At 40.4% G+C, this 22,367-nt stretch overlaps 1 protein-coding gene across 4 annotated transcripts in view; it reads right to left on the minus strand.

Moving 5' to 3' along the window:
• TMTC1 (transmembrane O-mannosyltransferase targeting cadherins 1) overlaps positions 1–22,367 on the minus strand; it is a 239,030-nt gene that overhangs the window by 130,062 nt on the left and 86,601 nt on the right. For all 4 annotated transcript variants that reach the window (XM_064479164.1, XM_031443862.2, XM_064479165.1 and 1 more), the window contains one exon: positions 1,192–1,273. In XM_064479164.1, coding sequence (XP_064335234.1) covers positions 1,192–1,273 — 82 coding nt within the window. The remainder of the gene's footprint in view (positions 1–1,191; positions 1,274–22,367) is intronic.

Genomic DNA, 22,367 nt, shown 5'->3' on the forward strand with positions numbered 1-22,367 from the left:
GGACATCACAGAAATAATGGCAAGTCCCTGCATTCCCAAACACTAAGAAAATAAACCACTTCTGAAACAAGCGTTGAATCTTCCTAGTTTTATGCAAAGACACCAGGGCATTCTTTAGAGAAATCTTTTGCCCCTTCTGCTGAAATGGTCCAGTCAAAGCTCTCCACCTCATTCAAGTTTTGAACACTCCTCTTCTTGCATAAACACGTTTTAGGGTTGAGAAAAAAAATCACATTAATTGTAGTTCAAAAACATTTTCATAAGTTTCTTATCAAAACTGACTATAAATTTGGACAGAGAATTTAGAAGGAACACAACAGCATAAGAGACTGGTCTCCTAACCTCCTTGAATAGAAACATTCAACAGTATAAGAGGATGACTAATGTGAAAGTCATCAAATGTGGCCACCAAGAATTCTGACCCTCTTGGCACGTGGCTTCCGCTCTTCCTATCCAGAATGGAGTTGACCACCCTGCCTCCTAGATCTGAGTTGGTCTTGTGACTTGCATTGACCAACAGAATGTAGGAGAAGACATGCTGTGTCAGTTCTGGGCCCAACCCTTGAGAGGTCCTGCAACCTTTGGTTTGTTTTAGAATCCAGCTGTCATGTTGGAAAGAGGTCCTGCCTATCCCATTAGAGAGGGCAGCCCACGGGGGAGAGGCCCCAGAGGATGGGTGATCACAGAGAGGTGACCCAGCCCAGCTGACAGCTGTATGATCCTGCTTGAATAACCCTGGTCAGAAGTCACGATGAGCAGAAGAACCAGCCAGCGGGATGTCGCCCACACTAAAGCATTTAGGGCTGCTGTATGGTGTTACTGTTTTAAGCCACTACACTTTAGGGTGATTTGATAGGCAGCCACAGATAAATGACACAGCCAGGTTCGTGCTGCAGAGATAATTCAGCACCAGCACCTTGAAAGGGACTCATAAAATGTTATAGTTCATACTGTGGGCGTCATAGAGTTCACATAGCCCTGGAATGCTTTTACACACATCTTCCAAGGCTTCGTAATATTTATGGCATACAAACTCTTTGATCTTAAGATCATGTAAGAATCTATTGCTGATTCTATTAAATAATCCGGATCATGTCTCTGAGTCAAATTAAAGTTATCTAATCAAGTATTTCAAAAGCATATATATGTGTGTGTGTGTGTGTGTGTGTGTGTGTGTGTGTGTATACTTACATAACTTATGACCAAGATGGCCCTTTTTAAGAACGGCCTCATAGTAAGCAGGAAATTTCTATTGCTGCTTGCTGTCAGATACCTGGAACAGGAAAGAAAAAAAAAATCTTAAATAAGGATCAGAGTCCACCACACATATTTTCCTTTTAAGGTGAATAGGCTCCAGAACAAAAAAAAAAAAAAAAAAAAAAAGGCTGGAAAGGATTGAAGCTAAGAACGTGGCTTCTGGAGCCAGACCACTTGGGTTTCAGTCCTTCAGCTCTGCTGATACTGCCTGGAAGGTCTTGGTAAGTTTTTTTTAACCTCTTTGCACATCTGATTTTCTCACTTATAAAAGAGGGGATAATAGTGGTATCTACCTCACAGGAAGTCGTGAGGAATAAAATGGGATAATATATGGAACGGAACTAGCACAGTGAGCTATAAGGGTTACTCCCCCATCTGATTCCAAATAACCCAGGCATTCTGGCAACTATACAATTACACTGGTCACAGGGATGATATTAAACAAAATAAGAGGTTATTTGCCTACTTAATGTAATTTGATAGGTACAATATCTTCCACCCACAAAACATCTCACCACTTTAAAAAAGGATTCTAAGGGTATGTGAGGTTAAGTAACTTATCCAAGGTAACAAAGTAATTAAGCAGCGGTCAGACCAGAGCCCATCCATATGCAATCAATAATTTTCTCACCTGCCTATGACCTTTGGACCCAAACTAGGTTACAAGGATGTCACTTCTAGAGGGGCAAGAACTTGTGCGGACCCGACATCTGCCACAGCTCACTCACTTGTACAAAGTGGGAGCTCTGTATATCCACAAAAGACATGTGATTGGCTGGTTTTAATAAAGACGACGAAAGGGAAGCAAGAGGAAGCTGCCAACAAGCCCCAAGAAAACCTAAAGCAAGTCCTTTTCACCTGCATTCTATAAATGTAGATGTAAGTGTACAATTCTGTATTTCAAAGTACAAAGTGTAGGGGAAAAAAGTCAAATCAAACCACATAATCCAGCAGCAAGCATGTCCCACCTCATCCTTTTTTCCCTTTCCCCTGCCCTTTTTTCACTTTTTTCTTTTACTTTTTTGAGTCTAATTTTTTTCTTCAAAGGGTGCCTCCCCCTGAAGGGGCAAAACCCACAAAGGGACCAGCAAGACCTCCCAGGCAGGGCCATTGCCTTCCAGCTTTTGCGCTTCCGTAAAACAGCTTGCTTCTAGGGAAATGAAACTTACCCCTGAAATTCCATTGGCTCCCAAAAGCTCACTCCTGGTTGGTCCATTTCTAACACCTCATTTGCATATGGTGCAAATTTAATCAAAACCTAACACCCTATAAAAGCCTGTGTAAACCTACCGACGGGGTCCAGAGCTTGGAGTGTTAACTCCTCTGGGCACGCCGGCATAATAAACCTGAGTTCTCCAACCCCCCAAGTGCTGCTTGGTCTCTCGACAGGATTCAGATTTCTACAACACCCCAAACTCTCTTAAAATCTGCATTTAAATAAGGTATCTTCACACAGAAAGGATATTCTATAAGTGGAGCAAATGAGTTAAGCCCAAAAAACATACACAGAATCAGCTTTTAATAAACTCCAGACTGGATCCACACCCCCAAGCACTACATTAAAATCCATTCTTCTTCCATAGCTCTCAAAAGAGAGCCCGGCAGGGAGGAAGGTCAGGGATGCTGTCAGCTCTCACGTGGCAGGTGCATCGTTACAACCCCAAATGGGAGGGAGGGAGTCCACCGCTTCCTGAAACTGTGCATGACATTCTGCATACGTCTGCATCTGTGTATTTTCTTGGCTTTGCTCGTCAGTGTCCGTGAGGTCTGTGATTCCAGAAAGATGCAATCACTGCTATGGGCCTTTTCTCAGCTCTGCCTCTATGACTATCACTTTCTAGTCAACTGGACAAAGACCAACCCTGGATATTTCCACTACTCCTTTACAGGATATAGGGTAAGTGGCAGCAGGAAGGAAAAAGGAAGGGCAGTGTGGGAAGGGGAAGGGCCGGAGTTGCAACACATCTGAATACAAATGTACTTTTGGGGTTGGTCTGCTTTTAGAAGCTTCATTTCTCTTGTTTGTTTTAACAAAGTGGAAAAATTAGAAGTGGTTTCCTTTCTATAAAACAAACCACAGCGTTCCAGACTTTTTTCCCCCCCCCCAATGTTAAAATTAGGTAATTCAAATTTTGTTTCACTGGAAGCTCACTATGATGGTTATTTCAGTACAATATATTTATAAAGTGCCCCTTTGTTTAGAAATTGTTCTTCCATGAGAAATCCCATTTCCTCAGAAAGTTAAAGGTAGCAAATACTTTGCTCTTAAAAAAAAAAAAAAAGCATCCCAAAGCAAAGAAAGCCTAGAATGATAGAGAGCCGTGGCTGAAAAATGACCTCTTTTCAAGATTTCAATTTCTAGTTGTTGACCAATATTAAGTGAGAAAATATGCCAAAATGACACAACCCTCTTTTTCAGAAAACTCGAGGTCAGAGGCGGATTCCTCAGCGCTTACAAGGAGCTCTCCAAGTGCTGAATTATCTGCACCTCCGTTCCCCCTCCCACAAAAAAGCCAGACAGTGGAATTTTCCCTTAGTCCACGATGTCTGCAAAGTAGAACCAAACAACGACAAATAATAGCAACAATAATAAAAATAGCAAACAATGAATATGTGTCAGACACAAATCTAAATGACTGAAGTGTAGCCATCTCTTGACAACAATTTCTTGAGTAAGAACATTATAGCTCCTTTTTAATAGAGGAGGACATCAAAAAACTAGAAGTAATACATAACCATCGTGTCAGATTGTCTCAGCTACTCATTTCAACCACAAGCTAGTGTAGCCGAAAGTGCCTTATAAATACAAGGAACTATGCAAATGCCTTCACTGATCATTTCCAACTTCAGTCAAATTCTCCATGGTTTTCCCTGCAACGCCAGAGAGCATGCCAAACAACAAAACCAAATCACTGAGGAAACCACTAGAATGAGAAGCAAGGATCCAGGATTCAGTCCTTGTGCTTCTAACTAATTTGCCCGTGACCTGGTTCAAATCTACAGGAGCTTCATTTTCCCCCTGTATCAGTGATGGTTGGACTAAATGGATTCAGGGTCCCTTTCAGGTCTCAAGTATTGTGACCCTTGGATGTTCTCACCAACTGATGGCATCAAAGATGACAATGAAAGAAAAACACAGAAGAACCTACTGAAATTTTTAAAAAGGAGTGCCAAGTGATTACGGCAAAGCAAATACTGTTGACCCCTCACTTTTAAGAAGACCCTTGATAATTTGCTGTTGCATATGAAAAAAATATTTTAACATTAGTTTGGGATATCGGTATTATAAAATTCTGCATTTTTAAATAATTTCTGATTTTAGGCAAATAAAAGCAAAAAATCAAGATTATTCAAAGTAAATTTCCTACCCTATGCTCCTTTATACTCCCAGTTTTCTGACCCCCAATTTTCTAACCATTAGCATCTACCTCCTAAGTTGATCATTTTCAAATATTCAGAACTAAATGGGACTTCTTCCTGAAGTACCTTCCTCCATAGCTACTCAGTCCTCAGATTGCACTAAGAGGTCTGAGCTGAGACCAGGACAATCAGCCACCTGAAGTCACCAACCCAAAATCTTGAGGGCTAAGTGAATCCTTATTATTTTAAGTCACTCAACTTGTTAACACAGAATTATTGTGTTAATAGGTAATTGATACGTATAGCCAGATGATCAGTAAATGCTTCAGAACCAGATTGTAAAAATATTTATCTGCCTCCACATATTAACTCCTCAAACACAGACACACAACCACCACAAATAACAACTATGAAGCAGGTGATATGTCTATTCTCATTTTATTGATGGAGAAACTGAGGCAGAAAGAAGTGAATGCATTTGCCTAAGATCATAAAGCCAGTTATTAGCAGAACTGGGCCTTGAGCCTCTGCATCTGGTTCCCCAGCCCACGCTCTCAACACTGTACCATGCTTTCAGCTCTTTCCGCACAGCCCCAAGGAGGGGTGCACATAACAAAAGCACCAAAGGAGTTCAGAGAAGGAATACATCGACATGGGCTGGAAAAAGGAAGGGAAAGGCTGCAAGGAAGACATGAGACTTGACCTGGACCTGGTGGGACAAAGAAGATGGGAGAGCAGGGGAAGGCAGAAGGGACCTAGGGCAGAGGTGCCCCACAGCTGCCCGGGGACTGGAGCGAGCACAGCCTGCCCTAGGCAATGAGAGCTCCCTGCAAACAGCATAGCAACACCTACTCCCATACTTGGTATGTGCCTCCATGTTTCAAAGTCAGGTGTCTGAAATCTGAATAAAGAAGAGTTAAGTTGGTACTATAAAACCCTGACGGCTTGAACAGAAGTAGAACATCCCTAAATACGACTCATGTTGATTCCATCTGCCTTTTGCTCGACCACAGCTGGGCAAAGGGATCTCCCCCAGGCATCTCCCTTTCCCCTGAGCTTGCCCCAGTCCTTAGCTGGTGTCACCGTTGTCCTTAGGGCTCTGTAGGTACCTGGAGCAGGACTGCCTCTCCCCATGGTCCCAACCCTGACCTGCTCACCCAGGACACAGACTGGGCCACCGCTGCTGGTGGGAGGCTACCTTGTGTTGCCGGTCAGCATTCTTTCTTGGTCTCCCCCCTCCACTGTCGCATCCATGCAGAACGCAGGCCAGGCTGGCCCAGCCAGGGCTTTCTCTATCCTACTTTCATGCCTGTGACTTAGACTGCAGTCTGTGCTGCAGAGCCAGGCAGCTTAGATTCAGGGCAAGGAGAGGGGGAAGTCTCACTTAAACCTTCCCAAAGCCATTTTCTCCAATCCAGCTTTCAATCTAAGGCTTTCTAGACCCATCTTACAGCTTTCTCCCCGGCCCCATCCTAATACACATGCTCTGGAGAAACTCATAACAGACAGTAAACCCAGCAGCTCTCAGCACCCCTGGTTCTATGCACTAAGTTCGTGCAGAGGCCAGGGAGGACATCTGGCCGCCTAGGCTTCCCGCTGACCACGGCTCCTCCTGAAACACATCACCTCACTGCAGTGCTGCCTGGGCTGTGGCCAAAGTGTGCAGAAGAGTAAATGGCTTAAGAAAACACAGCACCACTCACAGGGATGTAAGCAACGTTGACACAGGACAAGAGAAACCCTTCCTTGGTCAAACCAGAGACAGCCCATTTCCCCGGCTCCAACCCCTAATGCTCTTTATATTTAAGGCAGGAGGACTGAGTGTGAGAGCTGCAAGGGCCAGAAACTGGGCGTCAGTCATGAAATAGCCATCATTATAATAGTGAAGGCAACTCAGCTGAAAATACTCAAACCCTATGGCATATTCTCCATGGCCACAAAAATAAACAAATAAATAAAATGATGAAGGCATTCCCCTAGGAGGATAGAAAAAGGGTTTCCTCTCTCTCAAGCTCTATCAGCTCCCTGCTTCCTGGAAGAGAACCAATGTTTTCCTATAAGACAAAGCTTTAATTTGGCTTTCAGCATCCTTCCTGTTCACTGGACTCCTTTCATTCAGCTTTGGCACTGAAGTCAGACATTCAAGTGCAGGTTATTCATCCACAAGAGAGCCAGCTGAGGAGTGGTACTGAGGGGACTGGAGGGGCTGAAATCCAGCCTGGGGTCCATCCAACAACCTGTGAGCCCCAGTGCTGGCTGCATCTGCCCCAAGGAAGGGGGCCTTCTCCTAATTCATCCCAAAGAGCAAAAGGTGCCCGGATGCCAACATCATCCCGGCTTTTCCTCCTTCATCTGAATCCCGCTACTGACCAGCAGCGTCTCCGATCTGCTGTTATTTAATACCCACTCGCCAGCTTCATTGTCCTAACGACTGCCAGAGCCACTTACTTGTTTAATCTAATGTTCCCATTTTCTCTGCAGCCAATTTCATTTTCTCACTGACACATTATCACAGTGTCGCTATATTTCCAGTCACCAAGCCACGTGCAAAGCAACTTAATGTTCAACTGAAGAACAGCCTTTGTTTCTCTTTTAACTCAGCTGAGTTTCCCTTGCAGATTCAGCCTGGTGCTTCTGCATGGTATGCATTTAATTCAAGGAAATGCATTTTTAAAACATCCTAATCACATAAGTCTTAACATTCCTTTTACAAACGCCACCGATACCAGGGCCCAATTGTTAGTTTAACGAGTGCATTTTCCCTGATCTAAGCTGAACGTAAGCCCCACTCAAAGTCCTCTGAGAACTGTCCACTCTAAAGATCCCCAGTCCTAGGGATTTCCATCCCTGAGGCTGGGCTGTCATCAAGGGTGGCCGATCAGTCCAGTCTTCCCAGTCCTGAGGAGCTGCTGGGACATGGGACTTTCAGTGCTCAAACTGGGGGCGTCCTGGGAAAATCTCCAGGAGAAAGCGTCACCCTGTAGGCCACCCTCCACCAGGCTGGGGGAGTACAGGAGAATAGAACGCTAGGGAGTGACTAAAACGTAAGGTCTGCAAAAATTTTTATCTCAAAGATAAAAATTATTTGTTTTTCTTGCTCTGGACACACACACACACACACACACACTCTTAATCCATGACTTGCTGTTCCTTATGAGTAAGAGTTTAATCAAAAGCAAGTGTTCCTCTGGTGGGAGATGTCTACTAATTGCCTGAGCTTGTCAATTCTGAAAATATGAGAACTAGAATTTTCTCACCCATACTTTCCAGCTGTCAGACAAATCTTCTTTTCTACTTGGATAAGCCACCATAAGGGATTCGTTACAGTATCATTTTGTTAAAATAACATAAAGGAGAGGAGGGCAGGAATAAACAATGATTTAACAACCACTCAGACTGCACAGAACCCTCATATGTGCAATCAGTGGAACTGCAACAATTGCATTTACTGGACTATAAAGCTGCCTGGTTGACTGGAACAGAGGCTGATATATTTGAAGTTAAATTCAGATCAAGTGGAGAGCACAATTTTTCAGTCATACGTGAACACACATGTATTCATTGTCACATTCTTTTCCACCATGAGCAACCACAGGATCTTGTATACATTTCCCTGTGCTATACAGTATAATCTTGTTTATCTTTTCTATATAAACCTGTCAGTATCTACACATTTGGAACTCCCAGTCTGTCCCTTATTTTAAAATACACCGCATCTATATATGGTACCTAAAATGATCCTTCTTAGCTGTAAACAAACACAAACATTCTAATAAAACTAGAGTTCCGAATCCTCATAGCCTGTCACTTTGATTACATTTATTTATACTCTGCTATAGGTAAATTCATATATTCATTTTTATTTTTAAATATTGGTAAAATTTAGTTTAAAAGTTTATTAAAGTTTTCCTGTCTTACATGCCCCTCTTCTTTTTACTATCTTTTCCTCATATGCAAGGTTTAATGACTACAGGACTATCCAAAATCATCCCCACTCTCTTCAAACATGAAGGTTCCAATTTCCTGAGCCCTCCCACTGTAAACACCATGTTAGCAGAGCTAAAAGCAGATCTGCCCACTGTTGGTTGATTTTCTACCCAATATAGAAGAAGTACATTATAAAAGTTAAGCAAATACTTCAGACTGACAGAAACAACAGACATTCATCATGAGGAAAAGAAACTCCAGAAGAATCTATTTTGATATGTCCTTTGCCCAAGGAGGAAGCCTGACCCCTGCCACAGTCAGTTAGCAATCAATTTCTAGGGGTCCCACCTGCATGTGACCTTCAAACTGAAGAAAGGCCATCTCCAGGAGGGAGAGACTGGGCAGGGCGCCTTCAAGATGTGAGGAGGTGGCAGCTGGTGCCAGCTCTATAAGGAAGGTGATTAAGAATCCTGCTTGATCACGATTTCCCTAACTAGCACTTCAGGAGAAACAGATAGAAGGTGGGGACCGACAGGTGGCCAATGAAGCATTTCCCCCGGACGTGCTGGAAGGAAGCCAGCAGCTGGGCCGCACCAGCGTGGGCAGCTGGGCAGTGAGTGACTCCCGGCAGAGCTGGCTGGTATGCCACCGCATGTGAAAAAGAAAAACACCTTGTCCTCATCTAAATATGATTTGGTTGAGGAACAAAAAATACAATTTCCACGCGGCCCTCAAGATGAGGTGCACACAAAGGTCCAAATCTGGTCCTTCTGCAGAAATAAGAGGCACAAACTGGGAACCACAGCCATCTGCCTAAAATTTTCAACTCTTCTCAGTCCTTAGGATTTTCACGGCTACTTTCAAGAAAGCAGTACGCATGTGTTAACTGGCCTCCAGTTTTGCTGTGTTCCTGTTTCTTGGGTAGGCAGTCTCAGGGATTTCAGCATCCAGGTTACCGCAAACAAAAGTAAAATCAAACCTGCAGCATGAATAAGCCTCTTCTTGTTTTGTGCCCTGTGATTTTGGTTTTTTGTGTTTACCGCATGTGAACAGTACCAATGAACCCATTCACTGTTACAGACTTACCCTGGAGTTACTCCCATACTTACAATGTGCCATGAAATACGCTCAGGACCACAGACAGTCCAAAGAGGGTATGTGAATTAATCCGTAGTGTGTGAACCATTTTCACTCAATAGGATGATTTCATTTTTTATTTGCCAAAGACAATTATTTCCATCACTACACTTAAATTTAATAAACCCGTTATTTCTGCAACACTCAGAAACGTCTACTAAACAACTTCAATTACTGGTTATACACGCAAAAATCAGAGACAAACAAAAATTGCTCTGGAGCAACCAAAACGAATGTTTCCAACTCACAACATTCCAGTTTTCATCCTTAAAGCAAAAGCAGACCATGCGGACAAGTATGCTGTGGCAGTGACTGGCTTGCTGGTTCCCAGACCCTGTTTTCTTCTCCTTCCTGAGAAGATATCTTCTCTGCTTCACTTCCAGTTAGAGATGACCACGTGATTAAGTTCTAGCCACAGAAAGGTGAGTGGAAGGGACAGGTACCACTTCCAGGCCTGGTTCATAGAATCTCCCTGCAACATTTGAACATCCATGCATTTTCCTCTTCCTGCTTGATGAAGACAAGTATGGGGACCTAAAGCCATTGTTAAGAGCCCCAGACAGAGGGAGCCTGGTTCCCTGAATCACAGTGTGGAGGTGAGCTGCCTTCCCACCAGGAACATTTATTTAAACTTCATGTGAACAAGAAAGAAACTTCTCTTGCATGTGAGCCACTGTTACCTTCATAGAGATGCCAACGGTAGTGAGAAGTGGCCTCTAAAAGCCAGGGGAGATCTACAAATTCAACTTCTGAAAACAAAGCTGAGACACTCGGGAGAATTTACATAAGAGCATTAGTGTCTCAATATTTATAAATACTAAATTAAAAAAATATATAATAGAATACAATGTTGGCATGGATTCCATGAGATAGACAAAACCATGGCCTTCTCCTGGGAGTGAAAGTTTATATAACCCTCTGCACTTTTTTCTGAATAGCCATTGGCATCATGCATCAAAACCTAAAAACACTTCCTCAAACTTTAGTAATCACAATCAAATCAGAAACACACGGAAAGCATTATGTCCATATTAGTGAAAAACCAGAAACAACCTAAATACCTAATTACAGAGGAATACTTAAATACATTTTAACATAACCATATAGGGGAATAACACCACTTAATCTTTTAAAATTATGTTTAAGAGAATATTGAAACACATGTGTAATTATTATATTATATAATTATTATATAGTCTTAAATAAAAGTAGAACATGACCAAGTAGCATTATATAATAAGAATCCAATTGTTAAAATGTATAGATATGTATATGTGTGTGTGTGTGTGTGTGTATATATATGCACAACAAAAGATGGTGAGCTGGTACTGCCTGCATGTTCGTAATCCCCCAAAATTCCTATGTTGAAATCTTTTTTTTTTTAACATTTTTTATTGATTTATAATCATTTTACAATATTGTATCAAATTCCAGTGTGGAGCACAACTTTTCAGTTATATATGAACATATATATATTCATTGTCACATTTTTTTCTCCGTGAGCTACCATAAGATCTTCCCTATGTTGATATCTTAATCTTCAGTGTATGGTTTTGGGAACTGAGGGTTTTAGAAGGTAATTAAATTAGGTCCTGAGAATACAGCCCTCATAATGGGATTAGTGGCCTCATAAGAAGAGACAGGAGAGCTGCTTCTCCGTCTGCTTTCTGTCTTGAGGACAGAACAGGGAGGTGACCATCTGCAAATCAGGAAGACAGCCCTCACCAAGAACTGGGTCTGCCAGCACCTTGATCTCGGCTTTCCCAGTTCCGAGAGCTGTAAGGAATAAATGTCTTTTGCTTAAGCCACCTGGGCCTCTGGCAGTTTGCTGTAACAGTCAAGCTGACCAAGGCCGTACCAAAACATTAATAGAAGTTAGCCTGGACACTGACACTGTGTATCTCTTTTAATTTTGTCTTCATAATTAAAATAGCGACAATACAAAATGCTGGGGAGGACCCAGAGAGACTGAATCTCTCCTCCACCGCTGGAGGGAGTATAAAGTGGCAGAGTCAGTCTGCAAAGCAGCTTGGCAGTTTCTTAAAAATCTAAACATACACCTACCTTGCAACCCACTAATGGCACTCCTGGGCATTTACGCCAGAGAAATGAAAGTTTACGTTGGCACGTGTGTCCTGTACATGGATGTTCATAGCCACTTTATATCTAACAGCCCAAAATTGGAAAAAAAAAAAAAAAGTCCCTCAAAAGGTGAATTTAAACAAACTCTTGTCCGTATGGTATATCCATCCTGAGTGACACCACACAGCAATGAAAAGGAACAAACCATTGATACACATACCAACTTGGAAGGATCTCAAACACATTAGGTGGAGAAAAAAAAATCTTAAAATACTCTGATTCTATTAATATAACGTTCCCAAAGTGGCAAAATTATAGAGATGGAAAACAGATTGGCAGGTGTCAGGGTTTAGGGTTGGTGGCAGGGTAGAGGGTGGGTGTGACCACAAGGGGCAGCAGCATCTTTGTGTTGACAGAATAATTCAGCAACTTGATTGTAATGATGCTTCTACAAATCTACAGATACGATAAAATGGCTTAGACCTATACACTCACCTTGTACCAAGGTCAATGTAAGATCATAATACAGTTATTTGCAGTGTGATCTCTGGGGGGAAGTGGGTGAGGGTGAAAGGGACCTCTCTGTACTATCTTTATATTTTCCTGAGAATTTCTTAAGCATTTTAAAATAAAAAGTTTTCAGACAATCAGTCTAATCCAGTTCTAAAGCCCATGTCTTTCCCCCACTATGTCCTGTTGCCTCAATGAAGAATATTAAGCTCAAGGCATGAACAGGTGTTAAAAGAATCATAGGTCCAGCCTCTGTGGTTATTTATTTTGAAAAGGTTACTAAAAGCTGGATTTGGTTTCTGTTGTCAGCAACTGAATTTTCAGGACTCCTGGCTTCCTTCCTTCAATGGACCGGATACGGGATTCAATCGCCCAGTTTACAACCGAGATTAGTGGGAACTCTGATGTTTAAGAAGTAAAGTCAAACTTATTTATATCACTCTTCCCAAAAGCATCCGGAAACTTCTTGGAAGGCCCACAGAATTAGAAGAGGGAAGATGTGGAAAATTGGGATAAACACTGTTATCGTAAACCAGAGAGATGTAATTTAAAGAAAAGCTTCGGACTCTGAACCTAAATTATACTCACCAAAACTCCACATAAACCTCAACAGCTAAACATGTCCATATATATATATATACATATATTTATATAAATCTCCTGTAGCCAATTGTGTGTAACATAAACAAACACTAAATCATGATCTCTCTTGCCAGGCTATTTCTGAAAACAACTGCTAAATGGACTGTACAGTCTTCTCTTTTAGGTAATTCAAGTTCATGGAAAGTAGAAAGTCCAACCAAAGACAGGAAATAAAAAGAATTTAACATGCCTGAAATAAGCAAACCTTGCAAATAGCCTCTACTAATTATTAAAGAATTGAGATTTTTTTACTAGAAGGGCAGCTTACAGGTAAACTGAAAATAACTTAGTTTTTATCATTTTAAATAGAGGGGGGAAAAAACCCAGCACTGGTGGGACAGAATGGTTAAAAATAAACACCCAGTAATGCTTTGGCAATTCTAGGTCTTTGATGGTTCCATATAAATTTTACTATGATTTGTTCTAGTTCTGTGAAATACGTCCTGGGTAATTTGATAGGGATTGCATTCAATCTGTAGATTGCCTTGGGCAGTATGACCATTTTAACAATATTGATTCTTCTAATCCAGGAGCATGGGATATCTTTCCATTTTTTAAAGTCTTCTTTAACTTCCTTCACAAACTTTTGATCAACTCACCTTTGACAAAGGAGGCAAGAATATACAATGGAATAAAGACAGTCTCTTCAGCAAATGGTGTTGGGAAAATTGGACAGCAGCATGTAAAGCAATGAAGCTACAGAACTCCCTTACACCATACACAAAAATCAACTCAAAATTGATCAAAGACTTAACATAAGACAAGATACAATAAACCTCCTAGAAGAAAATATAGGCAAAACATTATCTGACATACATCTCAAAAATGTTCTCCTAGAACAGTCTACTCAAGCAATAGAAATAAAAGCAAGAATAAACAAATGGGACCTAATGAAACTTACAAGTTTCTGCACAGCAAAGGAAACCACAAGCAAAACAAAACCACCACCTACGGAATGGGAGAAAATTTTTGCAAATGAAACCGACAAAGGCTTGATCTCCAGAATATATAAGCAGCTCATACGACTTAATAAGAAACAACCAAACAACCCAATCTAAAAATGGACAGAAGACCTAAACAAGCAATTCTCCAAGGAAGACATACAAGTGATTAATAGGCACATGAAAAAATACTCAATATCACTAATTATCAGAGAAATGTAAATCAAAACTACAATGAGGTATCACCTCACACCAGTCAGAATGGCCATCATTCAAAAGTCCACAAATGACAAATGCTGGAGAGGCTGTGGGGAAAAGGGAACCCTCCTACACTGCTGGTGGGAATGTAGTTTGGTGCAGCCACTGTGGAAAACAGTATGGAGAGTCCTCAAAAGACTAGGAATAGACTTACCATATGACTCAGGAATCCCACTGCTGGGCATATATCTAGAAGGAACCCTACTTAAAAATGACACCTGCACCCCAATGTTCATAGCAGCACTATTTACAATAGCCAAGACATGGAGACAGCCTAAATGTCCATCAATGGATGACTGGATAAAGAAGATATGGTATATTTCTACCATGGAATACTACTCAGACATAAAAACCAACAATATAACGCCATTTGCAGCAACATGGATGCTCCTGGAGAATGTCATTCTAAGTGAAGTAAGCCAGAAAGAGAAAGAAAAATACCATATGAGATTGCTTATATGTGGAATCTAAAAAAAAAAAAAGCATAAATACAAATCAGAAATAGACTCATAGACATAGAATACAAACTTGTTGCCAAGGGGGCAGGGGGTTGGGAAAAGACAGACTGGGATTTCAGAATTGTAGAATAGATAAACAAGATTATACTGTATAGCACAGGGAAATATATACAAGATCTTATGGTAGCTCATGGAGAAAAAAAGGCAACAATGAATATATATATATATATATATATATATGTATGTTCATGTATAACTGAAAAATTGTGCTCTACACTGGAATTTGACACAACATTGTAAAATGATTATAAATCAATAAAAAATGTTAAAAAAAATAAACACCCGCTCAGTTTTCCACTTTTATTCTTTTTCTGAGTGGAATATTGTGATTTCCAGAGTAGTTGTACTGCTACTGACTAGAGAAAAAGGTGGCTAAAAAGAAAATTTGAACCACAAATGTTTACGACCTCTTAAAAGTTTAAGCAAAATGAACAGTAAATAATTTCACCCAGATTCATATCAGAGGAAATAACATGTAGTTTATCTCGTTTGACTATACATATTGCATCCAAAGTTAACAATTATAACAAGATAAAGATGCCCAGCCTTTCTTTTTAGTCCTACATTAGTCCTAAACTGATTGGAACATAGTCACATCTGATTCATTTCCTAATGTTAAGAAATTCAAGACTAAGGGTACTGGGAAATGTTTTATTTGTTTAATTATTTTTTGACCTGGTTTCTCACTCTTCTGAAGACATGCTGATCAGACCTAGGAATGAATGGTGTATAACATCTCTGGTTCTAGAATCACATAGACTTGGATTTAATTATTGACTCTGCTGTTTCCTAGCTGTGAGCTGTTAAATTGCGAGGATTAAGGGAGAAAATACAGTGAGAGCCTTTAGCACAAAGCATGCCCTCCCCGCAGCCCGCACAGTCAGCAATCTCCATTATTTCTTCACACTGTTATTGCAAATGACTGGTTATAGTGAACATTAGAGAATTTTCCAACTCAATATTTACATAGAAATTGCGTTAACAAGTGCCTTGCTGTTCAGATACGCCATGCTATTTTTAATAAAACTCAAGGCTTTTTTTCCTTTTTGTTACAAAGAGAAACTAGTTTTTTAAAAGACTGATTGGACACAGGATGAAAAGATCATATCTTCCCAATACACATTTTTAGTTTTACAACTAAATTGTGTTCACAGATATCGTGAATAAAACTCAGTGCAACTCAAGGAAAGGATCTTCCTAACTAGGTATCAAGAACATCATTCTGCAGCAGCAAAATAAACCAACCAGGACCATACTGTTGGCACAAAGATTCAGAAAACCAATTCCCAGGCACAGGACACAACAGTTTACATTCCAAAATTTAAAACTGCCCTGTTTGTTTATTTATTAATTATTGAAGTATAGTCGATTTACAATATTGTGTTAAAGTGTACAGCAAGGTGACGCAGTTCTACATGTATATTCGTACATATCTATATTCTTTCTTCTATTCTTTTCCATTTTAGTTGATTACAAGATATTGAATATAGTTCCCTATGCTACACAGTAACTCTTTATTGTTCATCTATTTTATATATGGTAGCGTACATCTGTTAATCCCATATTCCCAATTTATCCCTCCCTCCTGCCCTTCCCCTTTGGTAACATAGTTTGTTTTCTATGTCTGTGAGTCTGTTTCTGTTTTGTAAATAAGTGTGCTTGCAGTATTTTTTAGATTCCACCTATAAATGTTATCATATAGTATTTGTCTTTCTTTGAGTTGCTTCACTTGGTATGATAATTTCTAGATCCATCCATGTTGCTGCAAATGACATTATTTCATTCTTTTTTATGGCTGAGTAATATTCCATTATATCTCATCTTCTTTACCCAGTCATCTGTTGATGGACATTTAGGTTGCTTCCATGCCTTGGTTATTGTAAATAGTACCCCTATGAACACTGGGGGTTCATGTATCTTTTTGAGTAACAGCTTTCATCCTTTCCAGATACATACACAGGAATGGGATTGCAGGATCATATGGCAACTCTGTTTTTAGTTTTTTAAGTAACCTCCATACTGTATTCCATAGTGGTTGCACCAATTTATATTCCCACCAACAGTGCAGGAGGGTTCCTTTTTCTCCACATTCTCTCCAGCACTTATTATTAGTAGACTTTTTGATGATGGTCATTCGACCGGTGTGAGGTGATATCTCAGTGTAGCTTTGATTTGTATTTCTCTAATAAGTAGTGATATTGAGCATCTTTTCATATAACTGTTTTCCATCTATATGTCTTCTATGTAAGTCTTCTGCCCATTTTTTGATTGGGTTGTTTGTTTTTTGATATTAAGTTGTATAAGCTATTTGTATATTTTGGAAATTAAGCTCTTATCATTTGCAAATATTTTCTCTCAGTCTGTTGGTTGTCTTTTCATTTTGTAAAACTGACTATTTTTATGTAGTTTTTCTTGGGTGCCTTCCTCTGTTCAAATGCAATGCTACAGTCTCCCTTGTTTCTCAATTTATTTTAAAAAGAAAAATTTTCCAGGAAGACATAATAACAAACTAATATTAAATGCAGTGCATGAAGATTCCTGTGCTTAAAGATTCACTTTCACTTTGCTACCTAAATTAATACTGGTTAAAAAAAAAAAAAGACAAAAAGTAAAGGAACAAAATCCCATTCTATATACCTCTGATTCTCAAGAACACTTTCACAAACCCGATCACTGATTTTTAAAAGTGCAATTTACTGTTTTAAGGAGCATTATTTCCTACTGAAAATATAACTGTCAACAAGAAAAGACAAAGAAGTCTGGTAGGAAATATAGCAAATAATATTATGTAGAAGCTTGGTAAATGAGTACAATTCTGTATTGAAAATTGTTTTTAACTGTCCCACTATATATGCTAACAAAATTAATGGACAGCCACAATATTATGGTTAAGATCAAGCAAATGCTAACTTTCTAAATCAGTCTCCTCCTTTGTAAGCAAAGTAGGTCACAGCACCTGTAGAAGATGAACAAACCATTCTTTCACTCCGTGTTTACTATGATTCAAAACTGTAGACTATGTTATATAGTAGAATTGGTTTCCTTTTTTTTTTTTAAACTGTTCCCTTTTCTCAGCCCCCAAAGCTCAATTATCCATTCATCACTCAACAGCTATTAAACTTTACTAAACTCAATCCACCATCTGCTCAAGTCACTAAACTAAAACTTCCACTAAAGTTCCCCAAACAATCGAAAACCCTAACCCACAAGGACACCTTCCCTGTACGTGACACTACACATCAGACCTTCCTTCTTAGAAATCTCTCTTCTCTTGGGGTCTTTGAAAACCTTGCCCTCCAAGTCCCCCTAAACATCCCCTCCATTTCTTCTGAAGCTCTTCTGGGGCTTTTCTCCTTCCACCCACCCCTAGTAACACCATTGCCACATTTCTTTCATTAACATATTTTCTTCTCTTATAAAGCACAATCACTAAATGATCTCATCCACCTGCAGGATTTTAGCTGTCACATGAACGCCAATGCCTCTGGTAAACTGGTTTCCGTGGGGACGAGGAGAAGTGGAGGGAAAGACTGGATTTGTATCATTTGCTGATGTATGTGGTGTAAATACTCCCTCCGTGGTTTATTTCAAGCCACCCACGTGATGGTACTAAAGACAGATTTGGGAAGAAATGTGCAAAAGTAGCTCTCCCTTCTCTGGCACACGTCTGCTCTGCAACCCGTATCTCCTGCCAGGCACCACCCCTCCCTGAGCTTCAGTTTCATACAGCAAACCATCTCTTCCTGGATCAGGCTCTTCACAATTTCAACTCATCTCTTTCCTCTCTGAAGATTCTCCTCTCAGATTCCCTGTTCCACCCACCTACAAGTCAGATAATCATCTCTGATTCCTCCTTGTTCATGACCCTCAGAATCCATTCCTGCTTTGACATTCATATTTCTATACAAATTAATTGAAATTTTTTCCTTTATTGTTGTATCACATGAAACAAATGGACATATTTTCATCAAATTTGGCAAATTTATGTGGCATGACCAGAATTAAAGTATGGCTTATAGCGTACTTTAATATAGATGTGTCTACTTTGTCATAAATAAATGAATGAATAAATGGAGGAGAACGTAAAACTCTTTTGAACAGTAGAAAGCCAACAAATAAAGGTATAAGGGATGACAGAATTAGAAAATCACCCTTTAGCAACCATAATAGTAGTAAGCGAATTAAGCAAAAAAACATTAGTAGGTTCTAAAACAAGTGGGTAAAAGCATATTTACAGTTTCAAGATATATCCCAATATATTTATTAATTACAAAGGGGAAACAGCAGGTTCATAGTAGAGGAACCTGGTAGAAACCACCTTAATTAAATGAGCAAAGTTAACATCATCAGTAATGAGACAAACTGACACCATGTGCCTCCTGACACAAAGCACTGAGAAGGACACCACATGATTTCCGCTGTATTCTTGTCAGTACCTAACCTGAATCTAACCATGAGAAGATAGCAGACAAACGCAGAGCGAGGAACATTTTACAAAAGGACTGGTCTTGTACTTATAAAAAGTCTCAATGTCGTGAAGAGGAAGAAAGACCGGCGAACGGTTCTAGATGAAAGGAGGCTAAGAGGCGTGGCAAGGGAATGCAACACAGGGCCTGGGACTTCTTTCTCGAAAGAAGACGTCATTAGGGCAATTGATAACGCTTGAGTTAGGTCTGTAGCTCAGAGAACAGTATATCTTTAAGTCACTGATTTCGATCATCGTGCGATGGTTTTGGGGAAGGAATATCCTTATGTATTAGTCAGCGAGGGATGCTGTAACAAAAAAGCCACAGACCGGGTGGTTTAAACCATAGAAATTGCTCTTCTCACAGTTCTGGAGGCTAGAAGTCCGAGATCAAGGTGCTAACAGGACTGGTGTCTAGTGAGACCTCTCTTCCTGGCTTGCAGACAGCTGCTCTCTCTCTCTCTCGCTCTCTCTCTCTCTCTCTCTCTCTCTCTCTGTGTGTGTGTGTGTGTGTGTGTGTGTGTGTGTCCTCTGTGTAGCTGGAGAGAGAATGAGTTCTCTGGCGTCTTTTCCTGTTCTTAGGACATCATTCCAGTAAGATTAAGGGCCCATCCTTATGGTCTCCTTTAACCTTAATTATATCCTTAAAGGTCTTATCTCCAAATATTATCACATTAGGGGTCAGGGCATCAACACTTGGATTTGGTGGGGGAGTGGGAGGAGGGTATGATTCAGTCCACAACACCTTGTTTTCAGGGAAGATACACAGAGATATCTAGTGTGTGTGTGTCAGGGGGTAATTTACAAAGCCTCAGAAAAAAATTAGATAGATATAAAGTGATAAAGTAAATGGAGTGAAATATTATTTATCTGAGGGATGTGGACGAAGTACATATGGAGTGCACTCTTCTTGAGTATTTTAAGTTTGTCAAAATAGAACAGTTTACAATCTGAGTTACAAAGCATATGTGCAGTGATCTATGAATGTCTTTGGACCTTCCAGAGAAAAACTGGAAAATCTCAAACTGTGGTTATAAGGAGACAATTGCCAACTAAGAAAACATGCCAGAAACAAAGAAGCTTTGGTTTCAAATATGAGCTCCTAGTCAAACACTTCATGACAGGCTTCCCCCGACTGCAGGTGCGGATTTGTGATGACGCTGCCTGTCGCTAGGGCAACTCCATCGGAAGTGCTCCGGAATGCATAGCAGCGGGGACTGGAATATTTACGGATGGTCAATAGCTTTTAAAAGCAACTCAGGTTTAACCAGCAAATCCACAGAGTTCTCAAATGTCTTCCCTTCTCTCTGCATAAACATCTCAAGACTAAGTAATGACCTATATCTTTATTTCTCAAATTAAATTAGAACAACTGGTGGCAAGTCCCATTTCACACTCTTGAAACTCCTTCCACCTTTCTGATTCTACCAAGAATTGTGGGTCTTTGGCAACCCCAAAAAGGAGGTTGCCAGACATCTGCTCCCCATTGGGGAAGAGTCCAGCCATATGCCAGTCCCCGGTGCCATCCTTGACACCATAGGCAGTCCGAGAGGTGCAAGTCCTCCACAGGGCAGGTATCCACGTCCCCACCCAGCCAGTGTGGGCCCTCAGTCAGGAAGCCTCAAGACCAGGCCTTCCCAAAGCCAAGAGCCACCAGTGATGGGTTAGAGACGCGACCCAGCGGTGCTCTGCATGTATTACCTCCTTTATCACCTGCTCATAACAACTCTTTGGGGTTAAGAGTCTTCTCATTTCATAGATGAGACAACTAAGACCCAATAACTTGACGAAGCTGCTAAGTAAAAAACCCAGGAAAGTAATAGTTCTATTTTATGACAAATTATACCCTTTCCTACAAATACCGATTCTCCCCATTTTTTTAGTAACAGACTAATTTTAGCTGGACTCACTGCTGAACAACTAAAAGATAAATATTTCCCATCCCGCCTTATGGCTATGTGTGGCATGTGACTGGTAAGACACGAGCACAAACATCAGGGGACCTACTGGGAAATCTTCATGAAGAGTGGAGAAGAACTCTATCTGCCTCCTACCTCAATCTTGTCTCCTTGAACTTGGATCTAACGGCCAGACTGCTAGCAACTATTTTAGATCACAAGCGTGAGCACATATCCTAGCAGTCAAAAAACAGAGAACCTGAGAAAACTTGGCAGAACAAAGAGAACCAGACAATTTTTTGGAGCTATGGTACCAATCATATGCTGCCTACTTCTGGGCTTAATTTAAATGTGATAAAAATAAGGTACTATCTTATTTAAACCACAATGTGTGCGTGTGTGTCTCAATATATAGAAGCTGAACGTCAACCAAATACACCCTTTTTTAGGAAAATATATATAACGTGGCTGGCTCTGGACCCTGAACTTCATTTCTACCCTGTCTAACTTTTATAACTTTTACAAAACACAGAGTTGAGACAACTAAGGCACAAAGATTTTTTAAGACTTCCCTGAATTCTGAAAACTTAAATTTATGATGCAAGTCTGGATGTTTTAAAATCAATGATAATTATCTTCCAGGATTGTTATAATGAATGAGCGAGGAAATGTACCCCCTCCTGTGTTCCCGTAACCTGTCCTCTCTCATCCGCTCTCTCCAGAAGCCAGTGGGTCACCAACAGCGTGCTCAGCTCAGCTGCCAAGGTAAGTGGCGCTGCCTGGCCTGAACTGTCACATCTCTGTCACACAGCAACAACCGTGTGTTCTTGAAAGTGTTGCTGATTACAACAGGACAGATCCTTGCGTGTTTAACCAAGTCTTTCACCTGAACAAGGCTGCATCTCCCAACAGCCATATCCACACCCACATACGTCGGCATTGGCCCTGTTTGATAATCAATAGATAATGGAATGAATGCACATCTTTTGAAACCAATCCCTCCCATGAGACAATTTGCTAAAGTGACGATCGTCACAAGGCATGCTGACTCAGCTCATCGCCTCTTAAGAGAATTTTTTGGTAATAGATGGCAAAAAGGGCTTCGTGCTAAATTCTAGTAGAGCGAGTAATGGACTCAGAGGAAGTAACTGATGCAATCAGTGCGTTCTTTGTTATAAACAGATTGCTTTTCTTACGAGACGAGAAGGAAGGAAAACGTGTTCGCATCTCAAAACAGGCTGAACCAAGCACCAGGCAATCTATGAGATAGGAATCTCAATTTATTTATAATCTCAATTACTAAGGCATATTGCTTTTGCATCTTATATATGAGGTGTGACAATAAAGTAATGAGACCAGTTTTTTTTTTAAT

The sequence above is a fragment of the Camelus dromedarius genome, chromosome 25, assembly GCF_036321535.1.
Source record: "Camelus dromedarius isolate mCamDro1 chromosome 25, mCamDro1.pat, whole genome shotgun sequence".
NCBI lineage: Eukaryota > Metazoa > Chordata > Mammalia > Artiodactyla > Camelidae > Camelus > Camelus dromedarius.